This window comes from Lutra lutra, chromosome 14 (assembly GCF_902655055.1).
Source record: "Lutra lutra chromosome 14, mLutLut1.2, whole genome shotgun sequence".
NCBI lineage: Eukaryota > Metazoa > Chordata > Mammalia > Carnivora > Mustelidae > Lutra > Lutra lutra.
In genome coordinates this window covers 40,464,001-40,487,357 of record NC_062291.1, presented here as the reverse complement: position 1 = coordinate 40,487,357, position 23,357 = coordinate 40,464,001, and the positions used below count along the sequence as shown (strand labels likewise).

The 23,357-nt window shown below is 57.8% G+C and overlaps 1 protein-coding gene across 8 annotated transcripts in view; it reads right to left on the bottom strand.

Annotated features, from left to right (window-relative positions):
* The window catches only part of ZMIZ1 (zinc finger MIZ-type containing 1), a 233,075-nt gene that overhangs the window by 15,484 nt on the left and 194,234 nt on the right, over positions 1–23,357 (bottom strand). For 7 of the 8 annotated variants that reach the window (XM_047701396.1, XM_047701397.1, XM_047701398.1 and 4 more), the window contains 9 exons: positions 19,975–20,119; positions 9,651–9,765; positions 8,470–8,687; positions 7,837–8,035; positions 6,602–6,892; positions 3,632–3,814; positions 2,375–2,452; positions 1,540–1,714; positions 771–912 (listed from right to left, as the gene is read on the bottom strand). In XM_047701396.1, coding sequence (XP_047557352.1) covers positions 771–912; positions 1,540–1,714; positions 2,375–2,452; positions 3,632–3,814; positions 6,602–6,892; positions 7,837–8,035; positions 8,470–8,687; positions 9,651–9,765; positions 19,975–20,119 — 1,546 coding nt within the window. The remainder of the gene's footprint in view (positions 1–770; positions 913–1,539; positions 1,715–2,374; positions 2,453–3,631; positions 3,815–6,601; positions 6,893–7,836; positions 8,036–8,469; positions 8,688–9,650; positions 9,766–19,974; positions 20,120–23,357) is intronic. The other variant, XM_047701393.1, reaches the window with a different exon arrangement.

Genomic DNA, 23,357 nt, shown 5'->3' with positions numbered 1-23,357 from the left:
CATACTCATCTTGTGCCTTTCAGCTCCCCATTGTTGGGCAACTGAGACACTCTGGTCACAGTGGTGGCAGGGCAGTGTGAGTCCTGCCTGAGGAAGAAGGACTGAGAGTGAGGACACCAGTGGGTTCTGGCATCCAGGAGAACTAGGCCCGAGTCCCAGCTTTGCCGCTTGCCGGGAGAACTCCCTGTTTAACTTCTCTGGCCTCACTGTCAATGGGAAAAGCACGGCCCACTGACAAGATCAAGAGAGGTCAGGTGTCGAAGGCAGAGAACACAGGGCGTGGCCTAGCCAGGACCTTCAGTCCTTCCCCTCTGGTGTCTGGACGTCTGAGCAGTGGCCTGACTCTGCTCAGTGGCGTAGGGGTTACTGGTCCTGTCCAACCCAGCCTTATCCCTCTCCATTCCCGCTCTAGCCACAACAAGCCATGTTCAAGTTCCTCTTGCCAGTGGTCTTTGGGTCTTGATGGTCTTTGGATCTAAGCTAGCCACCTTTTCCTCTAGGAGATCATCCCTGACCATTCCCTCAGGCCTACAGTGAGCCAAAGCTGCTCCCTGCCCTCGGGCCACTGTACCTGCCAGGGCCTGCCTGCAAGTTCCCCATGACATCCCCCAGACCCTGCCCAGAGTGGGGCCCAGTCAGTGAGGCCGAGCAGGTGAAGGCAGCAGGCAGAGGCTGCTACTGCCCGCTCAGGGCAATGCCCGGGCCAGGGAGGTCACCAGCGGAGGCCTCCCCCGCCCAACTTGGGCCTGGGCCCCCAGCATGACACTCACCTCCACATCAGCGTCTGGTGGACCGTGGGCCGCAGGTGAAAGACGTGGTTGCTGACGGCCAGGTTGTGCTCGAGGCGGAAGGGCTCCAGCACCACGCCATCCCGCACCGGGAACGTGAGCCTCAGCTCGTCGTTGTGGTTAGCTGGGCAGGAGAGCCGCAGGTCAGCCACACGCCCGTGCCACCGTGGGCACGGACAAGTGTGGGCTCAGGGAACGTGGGTGGAGCTCGCGTCCCCACATGACACACACTCCTGGCTGCGCGCTCCTGGGACTGCGCAGGTGTGTGTGTAAACACGGCCACAGAAGCTGGGACTGCGCAGGTGTTTGTATAAACACAGCCACAGAAGCTGGGCTATCAGCCTGTGTGCACACCAGGGAGCCCACTGCTTCTCTCAGTCTGCCCCACGCCATCCCCGCATCTCTTGTCCCCCTCATCTTGGCTCTACTCTCCTCTGGCCCCACCTACTCCCTATTCTGGAAGCCCCAGGCTCCTCCACCCACCCCCTTTCCATGGCTGGGAGCTGCTTTCGCTCCCCGCCTCCAGGGGCTCAGGGCTGTGGGTGGGGCTTACCTGCTTCCAAGCCCTTCTGCCCTTTCCCTTCTGCCCAAATTTCCCTTGCGGGTGGGGCTTACCTGCTTCCAAGCCCTTCTGCCCTTTCCACGTGCCCAGCCCCCACAGGCAGTGCAACGTCCAAGCCCCCTGGCTCCTGGCCCTCCATGGAGCCCTAGGTAGAGCTGGTCGGACAGAGGGAGGAGGTGGGGCACTCACCTGGGGGTGGCGGCAGAGCGCTCATATTTGGCTTGATGTCAGGTGGGAAGGGTGGTTTAACGTCTTGGCTGGGGGACAGGTACGGGGGGATGCTGCTCCCGGGGGTCATTGGGGGCGTGGGGTTCCCTGGAACAGGTGAGTGGGGGTAATTGGCCACAGGAACTGGCCTGGGAGGCTGGAGGGAAAGAGAAACCACACATAGGTTATGGGGTCACAGGGATGGGAGGCACTATGGCTATGGATGTACACCCCACCCACCCTGTAGTCCTGGGGCTGTGGTTCCTGCTCCCCGAAGGGCGGAGAGCCAGTCCCCCTGGAAATCCCTCCATCCCGGCCAGCACTCAGGTCTCCGGCTGCCTATGTCATCACTCCAGCCCAGCGCAGTCCTCAGATGGAGCTGGGCCTGCAGGACCCCGAGAAATTGGCTCCCTAGGAGCCCCTCTCCCTTCTGCCCTTAGTCCTTACTCATCCCTGCCCCACCTGCCTGGACCTGTGGCTTCTGTCTGGGCATCACAGTGCCCAGGAGCTGAGGACTAGGGAGTACAGCCCCACCCATGGGCTTCAGGTGGGAACGGCCAGGCCCCTTAGACACACAAATACACCAGATCAAAAGTGGAACGTAGGGGCGCCTGGGTGGCTCAGTGGGTTAAAGCCTCTGCCTTCGGCTCAGGTCATGATCCCAGGGTCCTGGGATTGAGCCCCACATCTGGCTCTCTGCTCAGCGGGGAGCATGTTTCCCTTCCTCTCTCTCTCTCTCTGCCTGCCTCTCTGCCTACTTGTGATCTCTGTCACATAAATAAATAAAATCTTAAAAAAAAGAAAAAGTGGACCGTACCCTGTTGACGTTCCCTTGGCTGTAGTTACTGTAGCTGCTTCCCGAGAAGGTGTTATTTTGTCCATTAAATTGCTCTGGCTGTTAATGCAAGACACATGATGTGGTGAGAGTGGAAGGCGGAGAAGCTACCAGAAGCCTGTTTTCTCTCCCGATATGAAAACTGGCCAGGAGTACAATACAGGGCATGCTGACGAGGCCCATCCAGTGTTGGGGTGCGGAGTGGGACCCCAGGGGGTAGAGCAGGTCACCCCCTCCCCATCCTGGAACAGAATTTCATCTCTCTCTGTCCACAGCTAGTGATACAGCAAGAATTCACAAAAACAGAAACACCCAGAATGCTGAAGTTGGAGTGGTGGCTGGGGGGTCATGGAAGTTAGCATGATTCCTGGGCAAATACACGTTAAGTGTGTCCAGAGTTGTCTGCACTCCTGAGAACGAACTTTATGATCCCAAAGAAGGAAAAATCTAGATGCCTGGAAATATTCATCATGGTGTTACTTTGAAAGTGAAGAATCAAAAACAACGCAAATGTCAGACAGGAAGGGAACGATAAAATACAGTGTGGCTCAGATCCACAGAAGGTGAGGCACCCTAAAAAACTGAGAACCACAGAGACTCTGTAACAGTAAGTAACTGATTTCACGTTAAGCAAAAGAAACAGATTCAAAATGACAACCTTAATAATAACTATGTAACATGCTGATGCTCACGGGCAGTAGGGGAAAAAGGTTTAGAACTTAGTATTAATATAACCAGATGAATGCTATTTAAAAAAAAAAAGTTATTTCCAGGGCACCTAGGTGGTTCAGTCGTGGGGTGTCTGCCTTCAGCTCAGGCCATGATCGCAGGGTTCTGGGATTGAGACCCATGTCAGGCTCCCTGCTCAGCAGGAAGCCTGCTTCTCCCTCTCTCACCCCCCCCCCCACCGCTTGTGTTCCCTCTTTTGCTGTCTTTCTCTCTCAAATAAATAAACACAACCTTTAAAAAAATAAACCCGTGCTTCCTTTATGATCATCGGTGCATGCTGTAAATGGCAACAGGGAAGGGGAAAGCCCTTGTCTGAGCCCCATGAGAACAGGAACCAAGAGAAGCCAGCCTGACATTTTGGCCATGGCTCTGAGCTCTCAAGGACACATCCGGAAATCTCCGCCTGCCCCCTGGTGACTTCAGGGGACACACAGGACCAAGATGACCCAGCTGGGGGCAGGGATATGAGGTGGAGATGAAGGAAGGGGCCGGTGGGGTGGTGGGACTCACCTTGTAATACTGCCCCATGTTGACCGTGGGGGGCGGGTACTGCCCGGTGCTTGGCTGGCTGGGCATCCTCTGCCCGGGGTAGTTGGGAGAGGTGAGCGGCCGTGGGGGGTTGGGGGTGGGGTACTGGCCTGGCTGGGTGGGGAACTGGCTGTTTGGTCCGTATTGCTGGTTTCCATAGTTGGGCTGTGGCAGCAGACAGAGGAGAGGAGAAAGGCTGTCAGTGTCGTGGAGCCAAGCCACTTACCAGAAGGCCTGGAGCACCCTGGCCCGCACCTTCATCCCCGCCCTTTTCCACAGACAAATTGCCTCCTCCATCCAGAGGGGGGTGGCGGCACAGAGGCTGTCCGAGCCCCCTGCTGCCCTTACATCTGGGGACACGACGTTCTGTCCGTCTGGCTTGAGGGCCACCTATGAGCAGCCTCCCCCAAGAACCTCACTTTCAGAGACTCTCACTCATCCCATTAGGAGGGGGCTCTATTCTAAAGACCCCTTTATGTGTCTCCCAGCAGCTGGTCTGTGGCAGGTGAACATAGACAACGGGATGTGCTTCTGGAAAGGGGACCCCCTCAACCCCTGCATTCAGAGGCTAAATATGGGGGGCCCCGGCTCCATACCCCACACCGAACAGCACACACAGATGTTCAGTTCTGGGCCATGCGTGCAGAGGTCGAGAGAAGCAGGCTTGTGGGGGGTCCAGACAACCCTTTCAAGACAGGCAACCGAGAGAGAAGACAAGGCAGCTCGAGGGAGGGGCAGGACCCCTGTCCTCGAGGATCTACGAGGTGACCCCTGAGACGCCGATGTCCACCCCTGCAGCCGCCTCCCCCCTCCGTAAGATGAGGGGACCCTCAGGGCCGCCTGCCACTCAGACACTCCAGGCCATGACATCCCGCCAGGTTGGTGGTTTCTTCTCCTGGTCTCCTTATCTACTTAAACTGTCTCTCTTGCCTCTAGGCTCAGAGGTCCGGGCTGTGTCCCAGTGTCTGGCAAAGAGCAGACCCTCCATAAACACTTGCTCAGCAAATGAAAGCAGAGTCCAGAGTTCAGCGGCAGAGGGTGGGAGGTGTCTTGTGTTGGTGCTGAGGACCTCTGCCACTCACACTGCAGCAACAGGGGTGGCTGCTATGGGTGACAGTGTGGTTCCTGTCACAGCACCGGAGGAGCAAGGGTGGAGGGGAGCCTGCCCATCAGGCCACCGAAGAGGAGTCCTGGCGGGACCAGCCAATCTGACACCTGCCCCAGTGTTCCGACTGTTCAGAGATTCTAGAAGCATTGAAGGGTAATGCCCGCCTTCTCAGACAGGGTCAGGCCACACGGGCTGGGATCACGCAGTGTCCCAGCCCAGTGCCAGATATTTTGTAACTGGGGAGCTTCAGCGTTCCACAAAGAGGATGACTCAGTGGACATAATTCAAAGCTTCCAGTGTGTGCCTTCACAGGTGCAGGTGAACATCAGGGCGAGGACTGAGACTTTCTCTGCTTTTCCTTTCCTGGGATCACCTCCTTAGGGGCTGCCAGTCCCAAAGCTGGATCTGCAGATGGCATCGCTAGCCCAGCCAACAGGGATGCTGGGAATCTGAGCACAGAGGGGCTGAAAGGGGTCCAGAACTCCTGTGGGGACTGTGTTTGGCAGTGAAACCAGGAGCTTGAGCATCCCCCACCCAAGGACAGCCAGGACCTCGAGAGCACTGTCCTTCTCTGGCTGGTGCCTCCTGAATCGGTGCCACCCAGGAGTGTCTGGGCTTGAGCCAGGCTCCCTGTGTTTGAGGAGGTCCCTGAACTCTCCCCTTCGGGACTCAGGACACCTCCAACAATGGTCAAGCCTGAGCTAGGGGGAATGCTGAGGGAATCACACAGACCTTCGAGGAACGTTAAGTTCTGGCCTCTAAACCCACCGCCAGGCCAAGCTGAAGGCCACAGTTTGGAGGCAAGTGGGGTGGGGGTGGGGGGGGAGCCAGTCTGAGAACGGGGCAAGCAGAGAGCTGTGGCGGAGACGGCTCAGCAAGAAGCTTTGCCTAGGTAAGGAACCAAGGCAGGCTTCCTGAGGAGCACGCACTGGGCCTGGATTCTAGGGTCCCTGTGTCTTTTGCAGGTGAACTAAAGCCTTACCCAGACAGGCCATTGGCTGCCAGCTTTTCCCACTGCTCACTGAAGGCCCTATGACACCTCCTCCGGGAAGTCCTCTTTCTCTGACCTCACGTTTCATTCCGGATACCCCCTGTGTGTCACCTCCTTATGGGCTCCTGCTTAGACAGGTTTCTAGGAAGGTGATCCCCTTTCCTGCGAGTTTCATTTGCCAGTGGATGGGTGTGGGTTTTACTTCCTTCAATCTTCACCTTTCCCTTGACTGAGCCGGCTGGGCAGTCAGTGAGGCAGTGTTCCTCCTGAAAGAGCAGCTGACAGTTGGCCGAGAAGAGCCCTAAGAAGCATGCTGTCTGCCTTCCAGTCGCTTCTTCGACACGCATAGCCTTTAGATATCTACAGACTTTTATTCCCTCTCTCACTCTTGCAAGTGAGAAGCCCTCGTGTGCAGGTGAGGAATGTGGACCCAAGGAGGCTTTGCTCCTTTCCAATGCCACCCAGCTAGTGTCTGTGCCAAGACAAAACACCACGCCAACCGCAGCTGCTGCTGCCCCTGCCGGCCCCCAGCCAAGTGCTTCCTGTCCAGCTCCTCACTCACGTCTCCCAAGCGACCCCAGGAGGTGGGCTGGATCGGCGCCATCTTTTACAAATGAAAAACCAAGACTCCAGCAGGGAACGCGACTCGATCAAGGGCTTCCGGCTGGGAAATGGCAGAGCTGGTCTCTAAGCCAGAAGCCTGACTCTGTCCTAAGGCTCAGACTTTTGGTCCAGGTTTGGTGCTGGTCAGTTCCTGCCCTTTCCAAGGTCCTGCCCACAGCCCATCTGTTTTCAAGCCCTGGGTCCTCCCCACCTCCCACCCTGGCGACCACCTGCCTGCTGTCACACTCACCTCTCCTGGGTATGGCCTCTTTATGCTCTGAATGGGAAGGGACTGGGGCCGGGGGCCCGGGTAGGTCTGCTGGGGCATCCGCTGCCCGTGCGTGCCAAAGGGGCTGATGCCGGGCGGCCGGGGCTGGTTCATGCCCATGGGAGGGCCGCTCATCCCCGAGGGTGTCATGCCAGCCGCCATGCTTGCGGGGTTCATGCTGCCCCCCATGGAGGCAGGCCCCCGCGGCCCGGGCTGGTTCATGAATTGGCTGTTATACGCCTGGGTGGGACCCATCTGGAAAGAGGAACAGACCTTCAACGGGAGAAGAAGAAAAAAAAAAAGAATAAAATGCCACATGCATTGAAAGTGCAGGGAGGGAAGGGTGGGGGAGGTGGGAGGCTCTGGGTGGGGGGGGGGGCACTTTCCTGTGTGGTTGCAGCTGGTGACCAGGCCCCAAGGGATGTCAGGCCTCTTGGGCTCACCACTGCCCTCTGCAGGCCGCACAGGAAAGATGCAGCCCAAGGGGTGTTACAGGGTGGGGTGCAGTCACTCCAGAGAGCAGGCAGCATTTCCAGGGAGGCAGGCAGGGAACGGGAAAGAAGGTGCAGAGGTGGGGAGGGGCATGGGAGGATGGAGGGGGATGAGGATGGAGGCAGGAGCCCCTTTCCTGGAAGCCCTGGCCCCAGCCCTCGGCCAGTGGAGACACACCCTCCATCCACAAAGTCTGAGGCAATCCCAGCTCCCACCTCTGCCCACCTGCCCTGTTGTCCCCTTCCTACAAGCCCCATCTCCTGTCCCGTCCTCCATTCCTTCGGGGAACTCTCTCTCTTCTCACCCCACCAGTCCTGAAGGTCAGGGGAGCAGAAATGGGACCTGGGCTCAATCCACAGATGGGATGACTAAGAGTATATGGTCTTCAGAAGCCACCACGGGGACACACTGGTGACAAGGCATTTTAGGCACTGAGCCCGCTCTTTGGTGAGCAGGCACCCAGAGGGCGATAAAGAACGTCTTTCCCCGTTCGCAGACACGCACGAACCACAAACCCACGCAGAACAAACACAAGCACCCAGATGGCCTCCCCCCCACCACACCCAACCACTCTGACACACCCACGTCCTAACACACACCCGTCCACATGCCTCCAAGGAAACCCAGATGCACCCTGACACGATCAGCATTTCCAGCACACATGGCATCAACACCCCAACTCTGCTGGGGGGGCAAGGCTGGACCAGGACTAGTGGGGCCCTTACCGGTCCATACTGGTTTATATCCTTGTTCTGCGTCTCCTGCAAGGCTGCCACAGTGGCCGTGGCTGTGGCCGTGGCCGTGGCCGCTGCCGCCGCCACTGCAGCTGCTGCGGCAGCAGCCGCGGGCTGAGTGAAGTCAGCAGGCGGCCTGGTGTGCGGAGGGATGCCCATGCCTGCGGGGGCATTAGGACCCCCGGGGTAACTGCAAGGAGAAGAAGGGGAGACTTAGACACTGCCTGAATCTAGAGATGAACCCACTGTAAGCCCTGGGCTGGGAGGCTGGCGGGGAGAAGGCAGGTCCTTCCGTGACCTCCAGCCCTGGGCTCACAGACGGGGAGGTGTCTGGACTCCGAACCCAAATGGGGGAGAGGGGCCTCCTGTGAGTTGGCAGCCCCTCGTGCCCCTTGGCGATAGGCAAGCTGCTGTGTTCCCGAAGCCCTAGGTGGGGTCCGGCTTGTGCGGACCCTCCCGGGCATGAGATGACTGCATCTCGCTGCCATGGGGAGCCCACCTTCTGGAGGCGGACATGGTGCCTCAAAAAACCCTGAGCACCTTGCCCACAGGCGTTTCAACCTGACACTTGCTCCGGGACAGAGGGGAAGGGCAGGGCCAAAGCTGCTCCCGGGGGCTGCTCACCTGGCCCCAAAGCCCCCACTGCCGGGGTAGTTGGGCCGGCCGTACATGCTCTGCTGGATGTAGGGCTGAGCGGGCCCAGCCTTGGCCGAGAACTGCTGCTGCTGCCCGGCAAACTGGGGGGAGTTCAGGCCGGGGTTGCTGGTGGTCATGCCCGATGCCATGGGGTTGCCGCCTGGATTCATGGGGTTGTTGGCATTGGCCATAGGGTTCCCAAGGACCTGTGGGCAGAGAGGTTGTCACCCAAGTGGTGCCCCAGGGGGCGTGGGAGGGAAAGAGGAGATACCGGGGGGTGGGGGGCACTGCTGAAATGGTACAATGGGGAGAGCAAAGGGAAAAGGGGAGAAAGTGGAGGCATGAATTGTCCCCAGACCATACAAATGCTTCGAAGTGGGTAATGCAGCCTGGAAGCTGGCAGCACAGGGGATAAGAACCCCGGCCTGTGATGGAACCAGGAGGGGCTGGTCCTGCCCTCCGTTGTAGGTGGAAGGAACTGTACTTCTCAGCCCTCCCCTGCCGAAGGGTCTGGATGCCCAGAGAACTGGGCTGCTGCTCTGTCAGGGCAGAGAGAAGCCCAAATTGCCAACTCTGGAGAGCAGCGGGATCCTGGCCGAGGGGTGCCTGTGGCCTGAAACTGCAGGGAAGCCTGGGGCTGCCCTCGGGGGTGGCCACCAGCCCCTAGCTGTGGCAGAGGCCAAGCAGACTGGACAAGAAGGCGTGGAGGAAAGAGGAAGGGGTGAGAGCAGGAAGGCGGGCTGGCCAGCGGGAGGGGTGTGTCACGAGCTGAAAGCTCACCATTTTGCTGAAATCCGTCCCAGGTTACCCAGGGTCAAAGACCCCAGACACTGGAGCTCTGAGACCAACAACACCCAAGAAGTTCTCCTATTTATCCAACCCAAGTAAACGTGGGCTAGGGAAGAACCCCCAGCTCTCCGTCAGATGAACGTCATTTCCCCAGAAACGCCCTCAAACGGATGGGGACGGTGGTCTAGGGGCCAGCTGCTGCCCTTCTGAGCAAGCATGGAGGGTAGTGGCGTGTCCATGGCTGAGTGTGCCCCAGGAGCTGGTCTTTCCAGCTGGGCAATGCGAGGACAGCCGGCATGGGAGATGATGCAAAGGTCCCCATGCTCAAGGGATGGTCCTGCTGGGGAGAGGCTGTGGCTGGGGGCAGGACAGGCTCTTACCTGGCTCTGGGATGTGTTGGTCACTCCCCAAACCGTGGTGACCACAGAGAGGGAGCCGGGAGGCTGGTTGGTGTTCTGCTGCCAAGGGACAGAGTCATAGGGGAATGACCCATCACTGCAGAGGGAGACAGAAGGGGGATCCTCAGGGACTGCATACAAAGGAGGGTCCCATTACCCCACTGTCCTCCACAGCTTCCAGTCAAACCCAGGTGACCCCCATCTCTGTCAGCTCTAGACCCCCTATGTCTGGCATGGGGTCCAATGCAAAACAGGTGTGCTTCACGCAGTGGCAAACCGTGCCAGTGACCAAGTCTCCCCCGAGTCGCTGTGGAGGTCCCACCCCCATGGCTGTCTGCCTCACCTTAGCCCAAAGTCCAAAGGAAGAAGACAGACCCCCAGACCCCACCTGAGCTCCTCCTTCCACCAGGCTCAGACTCGAAGTGTCTCTCCAGAAAGAGCTCTACTTCCCCCGTGCCAGCTTCCCCTCGGAACTTCCCAGTCCCTTCTCAGAAAACACCGGAATGGCCCCAGTCTGAAGTTCGCCTCTTCCCCCTTCCTCCCCATACTCTGCAGCAGGTTGGCCACCCAGCCCACCTGATCTGGCCTTTGACAAGAGGTTCCTTATGTCACCCTGCCTTCCTGCCTCTGGATCAGTTACAGGCCTGCCCGCCATGCTTCCTCCCCTGCTCTGGCCCCAGTCTCCTGCGCACGTCCCCACTGAGCTAAGCTCCCTTAAACACCCAAGACGCTTTCCACAATCAAAGACCTTCAGTGGCTCCCAGTGTCTACAAGGCAAAGTCCAAACTCACACACTTCAACATGATTTACCCTTCTGGCTAATCCCACCCTACCCTGCCTCCCCGCATGGCTCCCACCTCTGCCAGAGCACGTCAGCCATGGCCCCATTGCCCTTTCTCTCTGCTAGGCCCAGAAGCACCCACCGTGTTTGGGGACATCTCCTGAGAAGCCCCCAAACACCAGAAGCAAGGACTTATTAACCTTAGACCCAACACCCTGCTCTGCGCACAGTAAGTGCTCAAAAATGGCTTCCTCTTAGTTCCTGTGGTGCAGGTGAAGAGTGACCCCAGGAGAGGGCAGGGGCTGTCAGGGTTACGGCATGAAGAAAGTGCTGGGGTCCCAGCCCCCAGGAGTGCTGAGCTGGGGCTGTCTCTGCATGGACTCCCTGCAACTCTCATGGAGAGACAACCCTGGATATGGCCCCCAAGGGGGGAGACAATGCAGAGCACCCAGATGTTTTGTAGCAGCCTCACACGGCTTCCTGACAGCGGGGAGGCCTGCAGGGCGGCACTGCTGCGTACCAGGATGGAGGGTGGGTCTGGGGGAGGCTGGCGTTGGGGGAAAGCACTTCATGCCTCCGTCTGGCACAGGAAGTCAGCAGAAGGCAAAAGGGCTTGCTCACTCCTGGAGAACTTAGACCCTGGCCTAGCACGCAAGCCAGGCCCGGCCCTGGACGTGCTGGGAGCCAGCCCAGAGGTCAGGACTCACGGGGGAGGCACTGTCCTGCGTGACAGGCAGGCAGGGTGGAGCCAGCGGGGGGCGGGGGCTGAGTCTCGAGCCTGCTTTTTCCCAGGCAGAGCCCTCAGCAGCCAAGCAGTCAAGGCAGGCAGGGCCCTGCGGGGGTGATCAGACTGGAATGTGGGGCCGTGTCACAATGTGGGGCCGTGTCACTGTCTGCCCCGGCTTGCTCACCCCCTGCCTGGACACCCTCTCTGCCCGGCCAGTCCCTGGCTTCCTTCCTATCTCTGCTCAGAAGTCCTCTCGCTGGAGGGGCCTGCCCTGATCTCCTGGGGTAAGAGCCACCCCATCCCTTCCACTCCCTTTTCCTCCTGCCCTGTTTTTTTTTTTGTTTTTGTTTTTGTTTTTTTTGTACCCTGGGCATGAGTCCTGTCCCATCCTAGCTCCCGTCCAAATTCCCCTGTCTGCACCGAGTCCTCTCATCTGTCAAATGGGCATAGGAAGGACATTCCCCTACTCTGTTCTCAGAGTTTTTTTAAGCTGTGGGTCATGAAACACGACTGGGTCATGACATCAAACCAGCATGAGGGGAAAAAGAGGGAATTAAACAGAAAGCAGTTAAGGGTGAGCACACAGTAAGAATAAATAACGTTCCAGTTGCCAGGGGGAGGGGGTTAGGGAGAGGGTGGCTGGGTTATGGACACTGGGGAGGGTTATGTGCTATGGGGAGTGCTGTGAAGTGTGTAAGCCTGATGATTCACAGACCTGAACCCCTGGGACAAATAATACATTATATGTTAGTTAAAAAAAAAGAATAAATAACGTTCCTCAGTGGCTTGATTTTACGCGCGAGTGTGTGGGCACCCTGGGTCACGGTGTACAACGCATATCTACTGTGGGTCTCAGTCAAGACGGTCTGGACAACACAGGCCTTGGTATTTTAAGTCTGATGTGGCTCAAAGAGGAAGATGCAGCCAGAAAGTTTTTCTTGGCTAGAAAGGGACACAGACCTGGGCATTACTCATGATTTCCAGGGGGAGAGGAGAGGCCCTCAGGAACCCAGACCTCCTGCCTGCCCCCTACTCATGCCAGCCAGACCCAGCGTAGGCCAGTGAAAAGGAGGTGAGGCCCAGATGCACTGACCAAAGTTGGCAGACAGCTCATACTCGCATCTGGGAGGGCTCCTTGGGAATCCAGGGGCCCAGAGAGCTCAGGAGGGGTGGAGAAGCCCAGAGAAGGAAGCTATGAGCCTGGTCCTGAGCACAGCTGGGCTGGAAGGACCTCCCTGGGAGAAATCACGAAGGACTGGGGTTCCATCTGGTCCTGGGCCTGGCACACCAGCAGCCTGAAGGAAAGCCCTGCAGACTACAGTTTAGACCAAGAGAGAAGACCCCTAGACACGAGCTGTCCTGTGAGGCCCTCAATCTTGGTGTGCAGGACGGAACACAGGACCCTCAGCAACTTAACAGCACAAGTGTGCGTCTTCTCTGCCCCACAAGCTCCCAGCGACCCTCCAGGCTGATGTTCAGTTGGTATCCTTTTAGAATGTGCCTGGTAGGCTCAGAAGGAGAGTCCCTGGGAGCTCCTGGAGCCTGGCAGGGCCCCACCTGCACCTGGGGGAGCGGGGAGCGGGCAGCTGCTGCCTCACCCCCTTGGGTGGGGAGGCCCCGGCTCACCGGGGATACTGCACAGGCCGATAAACCAGCCCCCGACTGCCCTACAGCTCTGTGGGTGGGCCTTGTGGGCGGAAACCAGCTCCTTCCTGTTTCGTCCTCTCCGCCTGAAACTTGGTGAGAAGCAAACTTAACCGTGGTTCCCAAACTCAGCATGTCCACTGTCTGGCTGGAAGGGGACCCCCAGAGTCCCGGGCCCATCCTGGGAGTGCCTGCGGGCGGCTAGGGACACGGCTGTGGGTCTGCACATGTACCCTGCTGCCACGGTGCTGTGCACACGTGGGGGCAAAGACAGGCACACGCGTGAAGGGGCGGACTCAGGGACTTGCTCGCCCCCACTCGCACCTGCTGCAGAAGCAGAAGTGGCAGCCGCACCAACACGGCTGTGACTCATCTCCTGGGGAGACGGCTCCTGCTGTCGCAGGGAAGGCTCTCGCCCCCACAGGCCCATGGCAGTCGGCCCTGCCACCGCCTCTCCCCGGGCTCAGACACCACCACGAGGGGGCGGGGGGGCTGCCTGGCTACAGCTCCCTATGGACTCAGTGAATGAGGAAAGCCCGGCTCCTGGGCCCTACCAAGGTGGGAGGGGGCCTAGGGTGATGAAGAGGAGGCCTAGGAGGCCTGTGGGAGAAGGGGTGTCGTGAGGCCCTTCCTTTCACTGGCAAGTACTATTTGACCTGCAGATGAGGTCAGCCCGGGTCAGGGGTCCTGGCATTTTGGAACTGCCTGCTAGGAACCACTTCTCTCCCCTTCTTCATAGTGGGTTGTGGTTCAGAGGGAGGCCAGGGCCGCTGGGATGTCAGCATCCCACTCTTAGTAATCCTGCCCAGCTCTGTGTACCCCCAGTGGGTACACCCCATCGTGCACCACCCCAGAGCCCACTCTCATGCCGAAAGCTGCGGCACGAGTGGCAGTCCCATCCAGCCAAAACCACCGCAAGAACACCAGTCCCCCCCAGAGAGGCACCCATGCCAGCAGCCACCTGTAATCTAGGTAGTGTTCTGCCTACCCAGCACCTCCTCATGGGGAGGCAGCTGCTTTCCCACTGCTGTGCCTCCTTAGTCTGGAACACTTCCTCCTCACCCTCATCCTTAGTCTGGAACGCTTCCTCCTCACTCCTCACTCATCCTTCCCAGGCTCCTCTTCCAAAGGCCACCTCCACCAGGAAGCCCTTGGGAAATTCACTGGCTTGAGCTCCACTTGTTCCTCACATTCACAGAGCCTGAGTGGGGGCCCACTGAGAGGCTCTCTTTCTCCTTCCATCCCAGGAGTCCTGACTTAGGCTACCTGTACCTGGCATGATGTCTCCACACACCTACAGGACTCAGAAAGGCTTTGCTAACTGAAGTGCCAGAGAGAAACACCGACTCTCCATACCCTCCTCAGAAGGAAGCCCGAGAATGAGTAACTGTGTCCACTCATTAAACCCGACTGCTGACCACCCACAGTGCACTTGTGACCCCATGGGCACTGGCTCCCAGCAACCAAGTCCCGCCCTCCGGGGAGAGGAACAAAGGGAAGCTAATGAAGCAGCTACTTGCTCTCTCTATGCCTCAGGGTCCTTGTCTGTAAAATGGGACAATAACAGTATGTCTCTCAGAAGGCTGTCAGGAGGACTGAGTGAGCTCCCACGTGTAAGGCAACGTGAGCACATGCAGCTTACCTCGGGCACCTAAAACTGGTGACTGCCGCTGTTGTTATGATTTATTGAGTGGCTTCTAGAAGCAAGGAACTAGGTGAAGGGACTTACACCTAAGAACTCATTTCATCCCTTAAAGTGGGCTCAACTCAGATGCATCTGTAGGAGCTGAGGGTCACAAGGTCCTGGAGCTTGTCAAGGGTGAGACTACCAGGTGGGCTTGACCTCATCCCCTTGCCTCAGGGAGCTAAGGATCTGGTAAGACAGCACCTCCCTGCACAAAGATGGGGAGGGGCGCCTGGGGGGCTCAGTCAGCTAAGCAGCTGACTCTGAGTTCATGCTCAGGTCATGATCTCAGGATCATCAGATTGAGCCCAACATCAGGTTCTGTGCCCAGAGGAAGTCTGCTTGGGGATTTTCTCCCTCCCTCTCCCTCCACCCCTACCCCCCTTCTCAAATAAAAAAAATAAATCTTAAAAAAAAAAAAAAAAAAGGAGAGAGATGGTGGTAATGCAAGGGGGCCACACAGTATGAGGGACATCTAGCAGTCCCCAAGAATTCTGAGAAGGGGCACAGCTTCTAAGGCTTCTTGGGGGACGCCACCCAGCATGAAGGGACAGAGGACACGTAAAAGTTTAGTCTCAAAGACTGGCTGCAGCACAGGGAGGCCTTCTGAATATTAGTCTCATGAACATCTAGTTGGAGTCCCTGAATATTTGCTGGGATACTCTGTGCAGGCTTGTTTTTGTTTTTTGGGTTTTTTCCCAGGTCACTGGGTTTTCTCTGCAGCCAGTCTTTGAGACTAAACTTCGAGTCTTTGGGGTTAAGCCTTGGTTCCGCCACTGACGATTTCTATGACCTTAGACATATCACTTAAGTCAGCTCGACTTTCTCATGTGTAAAATGGGACTAACATTCTCCTAGAATGAAGCATACGAATATAGATAAAGTTTCACCCAGAGCCTGGCACCGAGTCCCTGCTAAATTGTACTTCCACTTTACTCTCCATTTCTCCAGGCTGAGTGTGTGCAGGTGCCCCTATTTACTTGATGATATGATGACGGTGCTCACAAGTTTTGTAAAAATGCTACGAGAGGGGGATGTTCTTATCATTCCTGCCCATTGAACAGATTTCCCAAGCCTCTGGGGGCGTTCCTTAGTGTTCCTTTGCCTTCCTGTTGCTACCAAACTCCTACCTATACTCCAAGGCCCAGCCTGGGTACACTCCCTTTTGTGACTCTCTTAAGCAGAACCAAGGACATTTTCCTCTATTCCCTCAGCTCTTTTTGTCACATAAAAGAGCTTTTCACACTGCAGTTAGCGTAGACAATTTACATGTCTGTTTGGCAGCTCCATAGGCACTGACTGATGTTTGCTAAATGTGAGAAAATGAGTAAAAGCCCAGCAAGAGTGGAGTGCTGATTCCTGGCTCCTGGGTACCTCCTGTGGCAGCGTCTACACAGACATTCACAGAGGGAAGAGGCGGGCAGGGCTGAGTTATTTCTTCCCTTGCACTCCTAACAGCCACTTTATTTGGGAGAAAGAACAAATTCCTATTAAGGGTATTGTCAGACCCGAATTAATTTCCCTGATCTGGCTATATCAGTCCGTCTCCATGCAAGGCTGAAGAGTTACCGCTAATGAAACATGAAGCCAGGGAGGAGCGGAAGCCCCCACCCTCTTTCATCAAGGGGAGCCGTTAACGGGGCTCTCCATCATCACAATTACTCGGGCCGCTTCCTTCCCTCCCCGCGGTGAAACGTGGAGGGACCTGTGCAGCTGACTGACTGCATGTTGGAGTGTTTTACATTTTTTCAGTAGGAAGGAGGAAAGGAAAAGATCCTGTATCTTAGCAATCTGGAACCGATGGAGCAGGATTTTTGGCTCCTTCATCAATCCTCCCTCCCTCCCTCCCCCCTTTTTTTTTTTTTTTAATTTTCTGGGGGCAAGAAGAAGGACCCATTACAACCTAAGCTTTGGGCCCAGCTCCATAGAAGCAGCTAACAATGAACACAGCGAAGGTGGTGTGATGGCACCAAGGAAAGGAGGAGGCTGGGGGTTCTGCTCTGATGGAGCCCCTCTCTGTTGGCTGACCAAAGTGAGCGCATCGGAGTCCGCTGGCACCGAGTGCACTGGAAGTCCTGCACTGCTGTTTCTAGTACTATAGATAAGCTAGATGTGCCAGTGGAGGCACAGAGAGATTCCAGAGCTGCCCAAAGGCCCCCAGCCCGGAGAGGGCAGAGTGAACACTTCCGCCCAGGGGCCTGGCTCAGTGCCTGTACCGCCCACCTACTGCATAACCAGGAGCACCCGGGGTGCACCCAGGCGCCTCTCCAGGGGGCGGGGGGAGGAGACACAAACCCGTCCCCTGGAAGAGGAAGGGCGGCACCCCTTGATTTTGGAGTCATCCTTAGCTCTAGCGGGCTTTGACTGTAATTAAGAGGAATGTAAATGAAATTTATTAGGCTTTTAATTACTTTTGCAGCACTGATTTGCATAGGGACAATGTGCTAATTACAAACGGCTTTTTTAACCACTCCTTTAAATCTGAGAGAGAAGGCAGAAGTGTACGTTGGCAGCACGTCCAGGTGACGGTGGGGGGCTGTGAGTCCGAGGCCCCTTCCAGCCCTGGGCTCCACCTTCCTTCTAGGGCCAGGAGCGCCGCACACGTCTGCAGAGCAGAGAGAACGGCATCCACACAGCCCCTCATCCCGGCCAGCCTCAGAGCCACTCCAAGGACAGCTCCAGAGACCATAAAGCTCTTCAACGTGTGGGTGCTCGCTGTTCCCCTCAGACTGCTGTCACCCCCAGCAGTGGCCGCGGGATGCCTGAGCCCTCTGATCCTTGCGTGTGTGTGGTACCAAGTGCCACTGTGTGCCTATTGTCTCCAGCCCTGATGCTGTGGCGCCCACCTCCAGGGAACCTACCCCCTAAGTGGCCGGGACTATGGCTCTGGAGCTAACAGAAGCATGACAGTCACAGGGTCCCCCAGAGACAGCCTGGTGCTCTGGGCTCCCAGGGACCCCCCCCACCCTTTCCTACTTACTAGTCCTCAGAGCCTACAGACAAGCCCCCCTGAGTTTTCAAACAGTGACACCCCTCCAAGTCCCAAATCCTGAACATCACCCATGGCCCAGGGTCTCCCGAATTAAAAGGGCAAGAGGGGTTTATGTCCTCCAAGTCACTCAATCCAGCAGCGAAGGAGGGGGCCCGAAAATTTTCCTCTCTGTGAAAAGTACCTGACTTTCCTCCTTATTTGGGAAATTACATGAGGACTTAAAAGGTGATGCCTCCTATTGGGGATTCCTGGGAAACTCATGAAACTAGAAGAAGAGAACGGCCCACCTTGCATCACCAGCCACAATGTGCCCTTGGCCTCAGCATGGGGTCTTCAGGGATGTGGACCAGTCCCTGTTCAAATGATGCCACTTGTTTCTGGTAGTGGCATCGTACAGAAGTGGGAAATAGAGCAAGTCTGGATCAGAGTTGGGTTAAACAGCCAGACACCCCCTTGCCGGTCTTGAATGGCCAGGAGCAGAATGAAGGGCAGAGCACTGTTCTGCCCCTTACCGGCTGTGTGCTCTTGGACGAGTCACTGTCCTGCTCTGGGCCTTCTTTCTGTTCTAGCTCTGCCATTTGGGGTGGGAGGTATGGTGCAGAATGTGAGGAGGCCACGTTCTGTGGAAGCAACTGGTCCTCCATCAGTTCCCAGCGACTCTTCTGGGGCACAGGGCTCTCCCATCTCTGAGAGGCTGCCTCTTTGCCTCCTCTGTCATTCATGAGTCCCTACAGGGAGTTGAACCAGTGTGGCATCAGGAGCAGAGCACTGCGTCACAGCCCCCTGAGGAAAAACCAGTTCAAGCTCACGGAATGCACCTACCCAGCTCTGAGACCAAGTCCTTGTCCTTGAAGGTCAAGGCCCATGTCCTCTGGGAAGCCTCTTGACAGCCTGGCCATTTTTCCTCCTTCTGACCCCCAGGCCAGGCCTGCCTGTAACCTAACCCTAAACATGCCTCCATCTGTCGGGTCTCAGTTTTGCCTCAGTGGGTCTTCCTCCCCAGCTAGCGAAATGCAGCTCCCCGGAGCACAGACATCCTTCATCCGGGTAACTCCAGCTCAGCTCAGCAATGACCTGGCAAAGGCCTGGCCGGGGTACAGAGCCACAGCACTCTGCGGCCTGAACGGTCATGGCTGAGCAGGTGCGAGGCAGGCCTCTCGTGGGGCTGCGGGGCTCTGGTCCACCATCCGTGACTGCTTTCCTGCAGTGGCTTGGAGGAGGAGAGGAAGGACGGACGGGAGATGGGAGGCAACGAGAGACGGCAGGTGTCTGGCAGGGCGGAGTGGTAAGGAGCTAAAGTAAAGGCAGGCAGCTGAGGCTGCCTTCAGCCACAGCCCTCGCAGAGCGGCTGGCAGCCCCGACGGAGAAGCCCTGCGGCTTTCTGCTGAGCCGGGGCGACAGGCAGACGGCAGCCAGAGGCAGGTTTTGCCTTTCTAGAGCCGTCGTTCTTAACCACGGGTGATACCCTCACGCCCCCAAAATGTGTTAAGGTGCTTTTACAGCATGGGGGTGGGGGGCACTAGAAGAACCAAGTGGGCAGGGACCGAGACACTGAATGCCCTGACCCAATGCCAGCAGTGTCCCCACCCCCCCGCAACGAGAAACACCCACAGAAGGGGGGCTGTCTTGAGTCTAGGGGTCAGGGTGGGACCCAGGTCACCTGCTGCATGCTCTGGGCTGCAGGTGCCTCAGTCAGGCTGGGTTGTGAATGAGAGCCTAGCTCTGACTACAAGTGTACCCTCCTGAGCCTGTCATCAGGGGAACTTGCAGAGGGAAAGCTGACAGTATGGCAGGCCCTGCTGTTCGGGGGTCATCCAGCAGAGCATGCAGAGAGAGTGGGCCCAGCTCAGCCAGGGAACTGCAGAATCATTGACTGCAGGGTTTGTTGGTCCTGAACACAACACATGCTCCTTCCGAGGCTGGGGCCGGGCAGACTGGCCACTTCCACGGGGCCTGACAACCTCCTCCAAGGCGTTCCCACCTGTGATCCTGGGTTTCTCCGGACCCTGCCCCTGCACCGACAGCCCAGCCTCACTCAGCTCCTGCCTGCTCGGCCTGGGCTGGCTCTGTCCCCATCTGCTGGTGGGAGCCCAGCTCTGTGATGTTCCTGAGCCCCTCGTGGGTCCTGGGTATCTCTGGGTTTGCCCAGGACCCTGCTCAGGAGAAACGGAAGGCCCTGGGCTCGGGACAGTTAAGCTTCAGCCTGAAGTCTAGAACCTAAAAGAAGAGGCAGCCCTCCACCAAAGGGACAGAGCAGCCAGACTGGGTAAGACCAGCACTTTCAACCTCTGCTGTGATGGGGAAGAGACAGTGCTCCTCCACCAGGATTTCAAAAACAGCTGCATTTTAAAGAAAACACAGAATATCCTCCGGGCTGCTGGTGCCTCACCCCAACCCTCCAGGTCTTCCACTACAGGGGCACTGCCCAGTGCCCACCCAGCAGCCCCCGGCCCACCCCGGAGATACACGCCCACTTACCTGTGCGACAGAGTGGGTTTCATGGAGCTCATGGAGTTGAGGGGGGGCTGCATGGGGAGTTTCCCGGGGGGGTCGCTCTGGCGGCTCTTCTGATGTCGGAGCAGCAGCAGGCGGCCAAGCTCCTCACACCAGGAGGACAGCAGGGCTACAAGGAAGGACAGGATGGTCAGCCAACTCCGTGGCCACCTCCCCCTGCTATGTCGGCCCTCACACCTCGCCCTCCCAGACTGGGTGTTTCCACCTTCGTGTGACACCAGGAGAGCCACCAAACCTCCTCGGGAGGCCTTGGTGTTCTCATCTGTAGAGTGGGACTGCCACCCCAAAGGAGGGCTAATGTCAATGGCCCACACTCTGAGAAGGACAGGCCAGAGGTGAGCATGGACTCGATGGAGGGAATGTCAGAGACAGTGTCAAGGAAAGACCACCAGAGCGAGAGGGAGGGAACCCAGCACAGACCCTATGTGGGGCAAGCTTAGGAAGTGCTGGGTTCCCCCCAACTTCTCAGCAAAGCCTCTGGACAGTCAGCTCAACATGGCCTCTCCTCGGGGGCAGGGTAAGAGGGGCAAAAGTCACCCGGAATCCAGAGCCTTCCTGAAGCCTCCTGACGATCCCAGGAATGCCCGTGGGCTCCTTCCTGATAGTCCTCCCCACCAAAGTGCCCATGCCTTTCAGTGAGATCTGAGACTGGTCCCTGTGCTGCTGGGCACCCATGCTTAGGAGGACTAAGGACTTGCAGGGCAGAGGGCAGCACCGGGGTGGGGTGGGGGGGGCTAACCCGGGGCACGGAAGGCAGAAGCCCAGGAGGACCTCCACATCCGGGCATTGAGCCCTTGAACACCAAGAGAAGAGCAGTTGAAGCTAACTAAAGCAGTGCTGGGCAATGACCCTTCACTGTCCTAATGTGGCCGCCAGGGGCCAGAAGCACCTCCTCCGGTCAGTTCGTCTGGCCAGTCCGTCCAAGCATGAGCAATTTGGGAAGGCTGGGCTGCCACCACTTTGTTACGTGAACCAAGAGAGCTCAGAGACCCTCTCTGGACCTCAGTTTGCTTAGCCCTGCCCTGCCCTCCTCACAGGGCTGTGGGGAGGGGTGCGTGGGGGGATTGCTGAGACGGTGTGGGAGCAAAAGGGGGTGACCACACTCCGGCCACTGCCCCATTCCTGCCATGAGGACTTTGGTCAGCCGGGTCTGAGAGCTCTGGAAGGAGTCAGCCCGGTCCGACAGACGCCAGTGGAAGCACAACTGCTCAGCCACCTGCCAGACACAGAGCCCACTTCCTCACTTCCAGGCTCTCCCACCTAGATGCCGTACAACATGCTTATGTGTCCTTTTCTCCACATCCACCCTGCAAGATCCAGAATGCCAGCCGCTTGCCCCATTCGACAGATGAGCAGACTGAGCTCAGGCGAGGGAAGTCACTGGCTCCCAGTAACCACGGCTAGAGGGACAGACACAGAAGGGGCACCCCTGCCCCATCGCCCCAGTGGTGAAGCCCAAGCCGGGACCAAAATGTGGCAGAGCAGATGAAACCCTTCAGAAGGCAAAACCCGAGTGGCCATGGGCTCCAGCCCCACCGACTCAGCAAGGAAGCCCTCTGGCCTCGTCCGAACCTCCCCCCATCACCACATTCAGCGAGTGCTGGGGAAGAGGCCTTGCCCCACAGAGCCCTGTAGTGGCTGCCCAGGGCTATCACGACCAACTGCCCAGATCCCGGACCGAGTGCCCCATTGGCCCACAGACCCGAGAGGCAGGGCTGGGACCCTCTGTGGTCCTGTCTGCCCCTGCCCAGGCCCACAGCAGCTCTGCCAGTCGTGGGGAGCAGTGGGTTCCTTCCTGCCTCTCACCCGGTGGGCAGGAGCCAAGAGCCCACTGTTCGGACCAGCAGGAGAGCCCTGTGCACACGGTCCCACTGGCAGCTGCCCACGACGGTGGCGTACCTGTTCCCGGGGAAGCACAGGGGTTGCTGCGCAAGGGATGGGCAGCGGTTCTCCCGGGGAACGGGGTCAGGGTGGGGACGGGTCCTGTAGGGTTGCTGGGTTCGTCTGCTCTGCTTGTGTGCTGCCCAAAGACCCCCAGTCAAGGAGGCCAGCCGGGGTTGAACACCAGCCTGTGCCTCTGGCCGGGAGAGCACCTGCTCTTGCTCTGGGAGGGGGTGCCAATGGGTGAGCTACATCTTAAAAGATGTGTCCTGCCCTTCTCTGTCAGGCTCATCTTGCCACCACCTGTCCAGGGAGGAGGGTGCCAGAGAGACCCCTACCCTGGCGGGTGTCTGCCCAGAACCGTGGCAAAGCGCCCCTAAAGCAGGCGTCCAGCACATCTGCATCCAGCACATCTGCATCCAGCACACATCTGCATCCAGCACAATCTGCATCCAGCACACATCTGCATCCAGCACACATCTGCATCCAGCACAATCTGCATCCAGCACACATCTGCATCCAGCACACATCTGCATCCAGCACATCTGCATCCAGCACACATCTGCATCCAGCACACATCTGCATCCAGCACACATCTGCATCCAGCACATCTGCATCCAGCACACATCTGCATCCAGCACACATCTGCATCTAGCACAATCTGCATCCAGCACAATCTGCATCCAGCACACATCTGCATCCAGCACACATCTGCATCCAGCACATCTGCATCCAGCACACATCTGCATCCAGCACACATCTGCATCTAGCACAATCTGCATCCAGCACACATCTGCATCCAGCACAATCTGCATCCAGCACAATCTGCATCCAGCACACATCTGCATCCAGCACAATCTGCCGCAGCTGGAGGGGGAGGCAGCCTATTCAGAGAGGTTGGAACAAACAGAAATGAATTTCCAGATTGCTCCATTCTTCTCCCAAGCCCCTAGTTACCGCTTCTTGGCGGGGGGGGGGGGGGGGGAGGGCATGGTACTGGGCATCTGGAAACTCATTTGCACGCCAAGCACGAGGCCTGCCGGATCGCGGCGATGGAGGGACTGCTCGGCTGCCAGCACAAAGGACGGCCACAGATGGTGTCGCCCGCTGCCCGCGGACGCCCCTCCCAGCCCGCGCTCCTCCTGGGGGCCACCACGCCGGGTGGGAGCTTTCCTCCAATGTCACAGGCCACCCCCCTGCTTGGTCAAGGACAGCCCTCATCTGCCTATCACTGGTGGAGGGGTTTTCCATAAAGGGAATGAAAGGAAGTTGGTGGCATTGCGGGGCCTGGCTGCAAAGAGCCTGGGACACGGGGAGCAGATGGGACATGTGTATAAGCCAGTCACGACATAACACAGATGCCAGGACAGCCACAGAGGAGGAGGGCAGAGGGCGAGGAAGGCAGCACCCTCCCCTCCTCGGCCCAAGCAGCCAGCTAGCACAGAGGCCACGCTGACGACGCATGG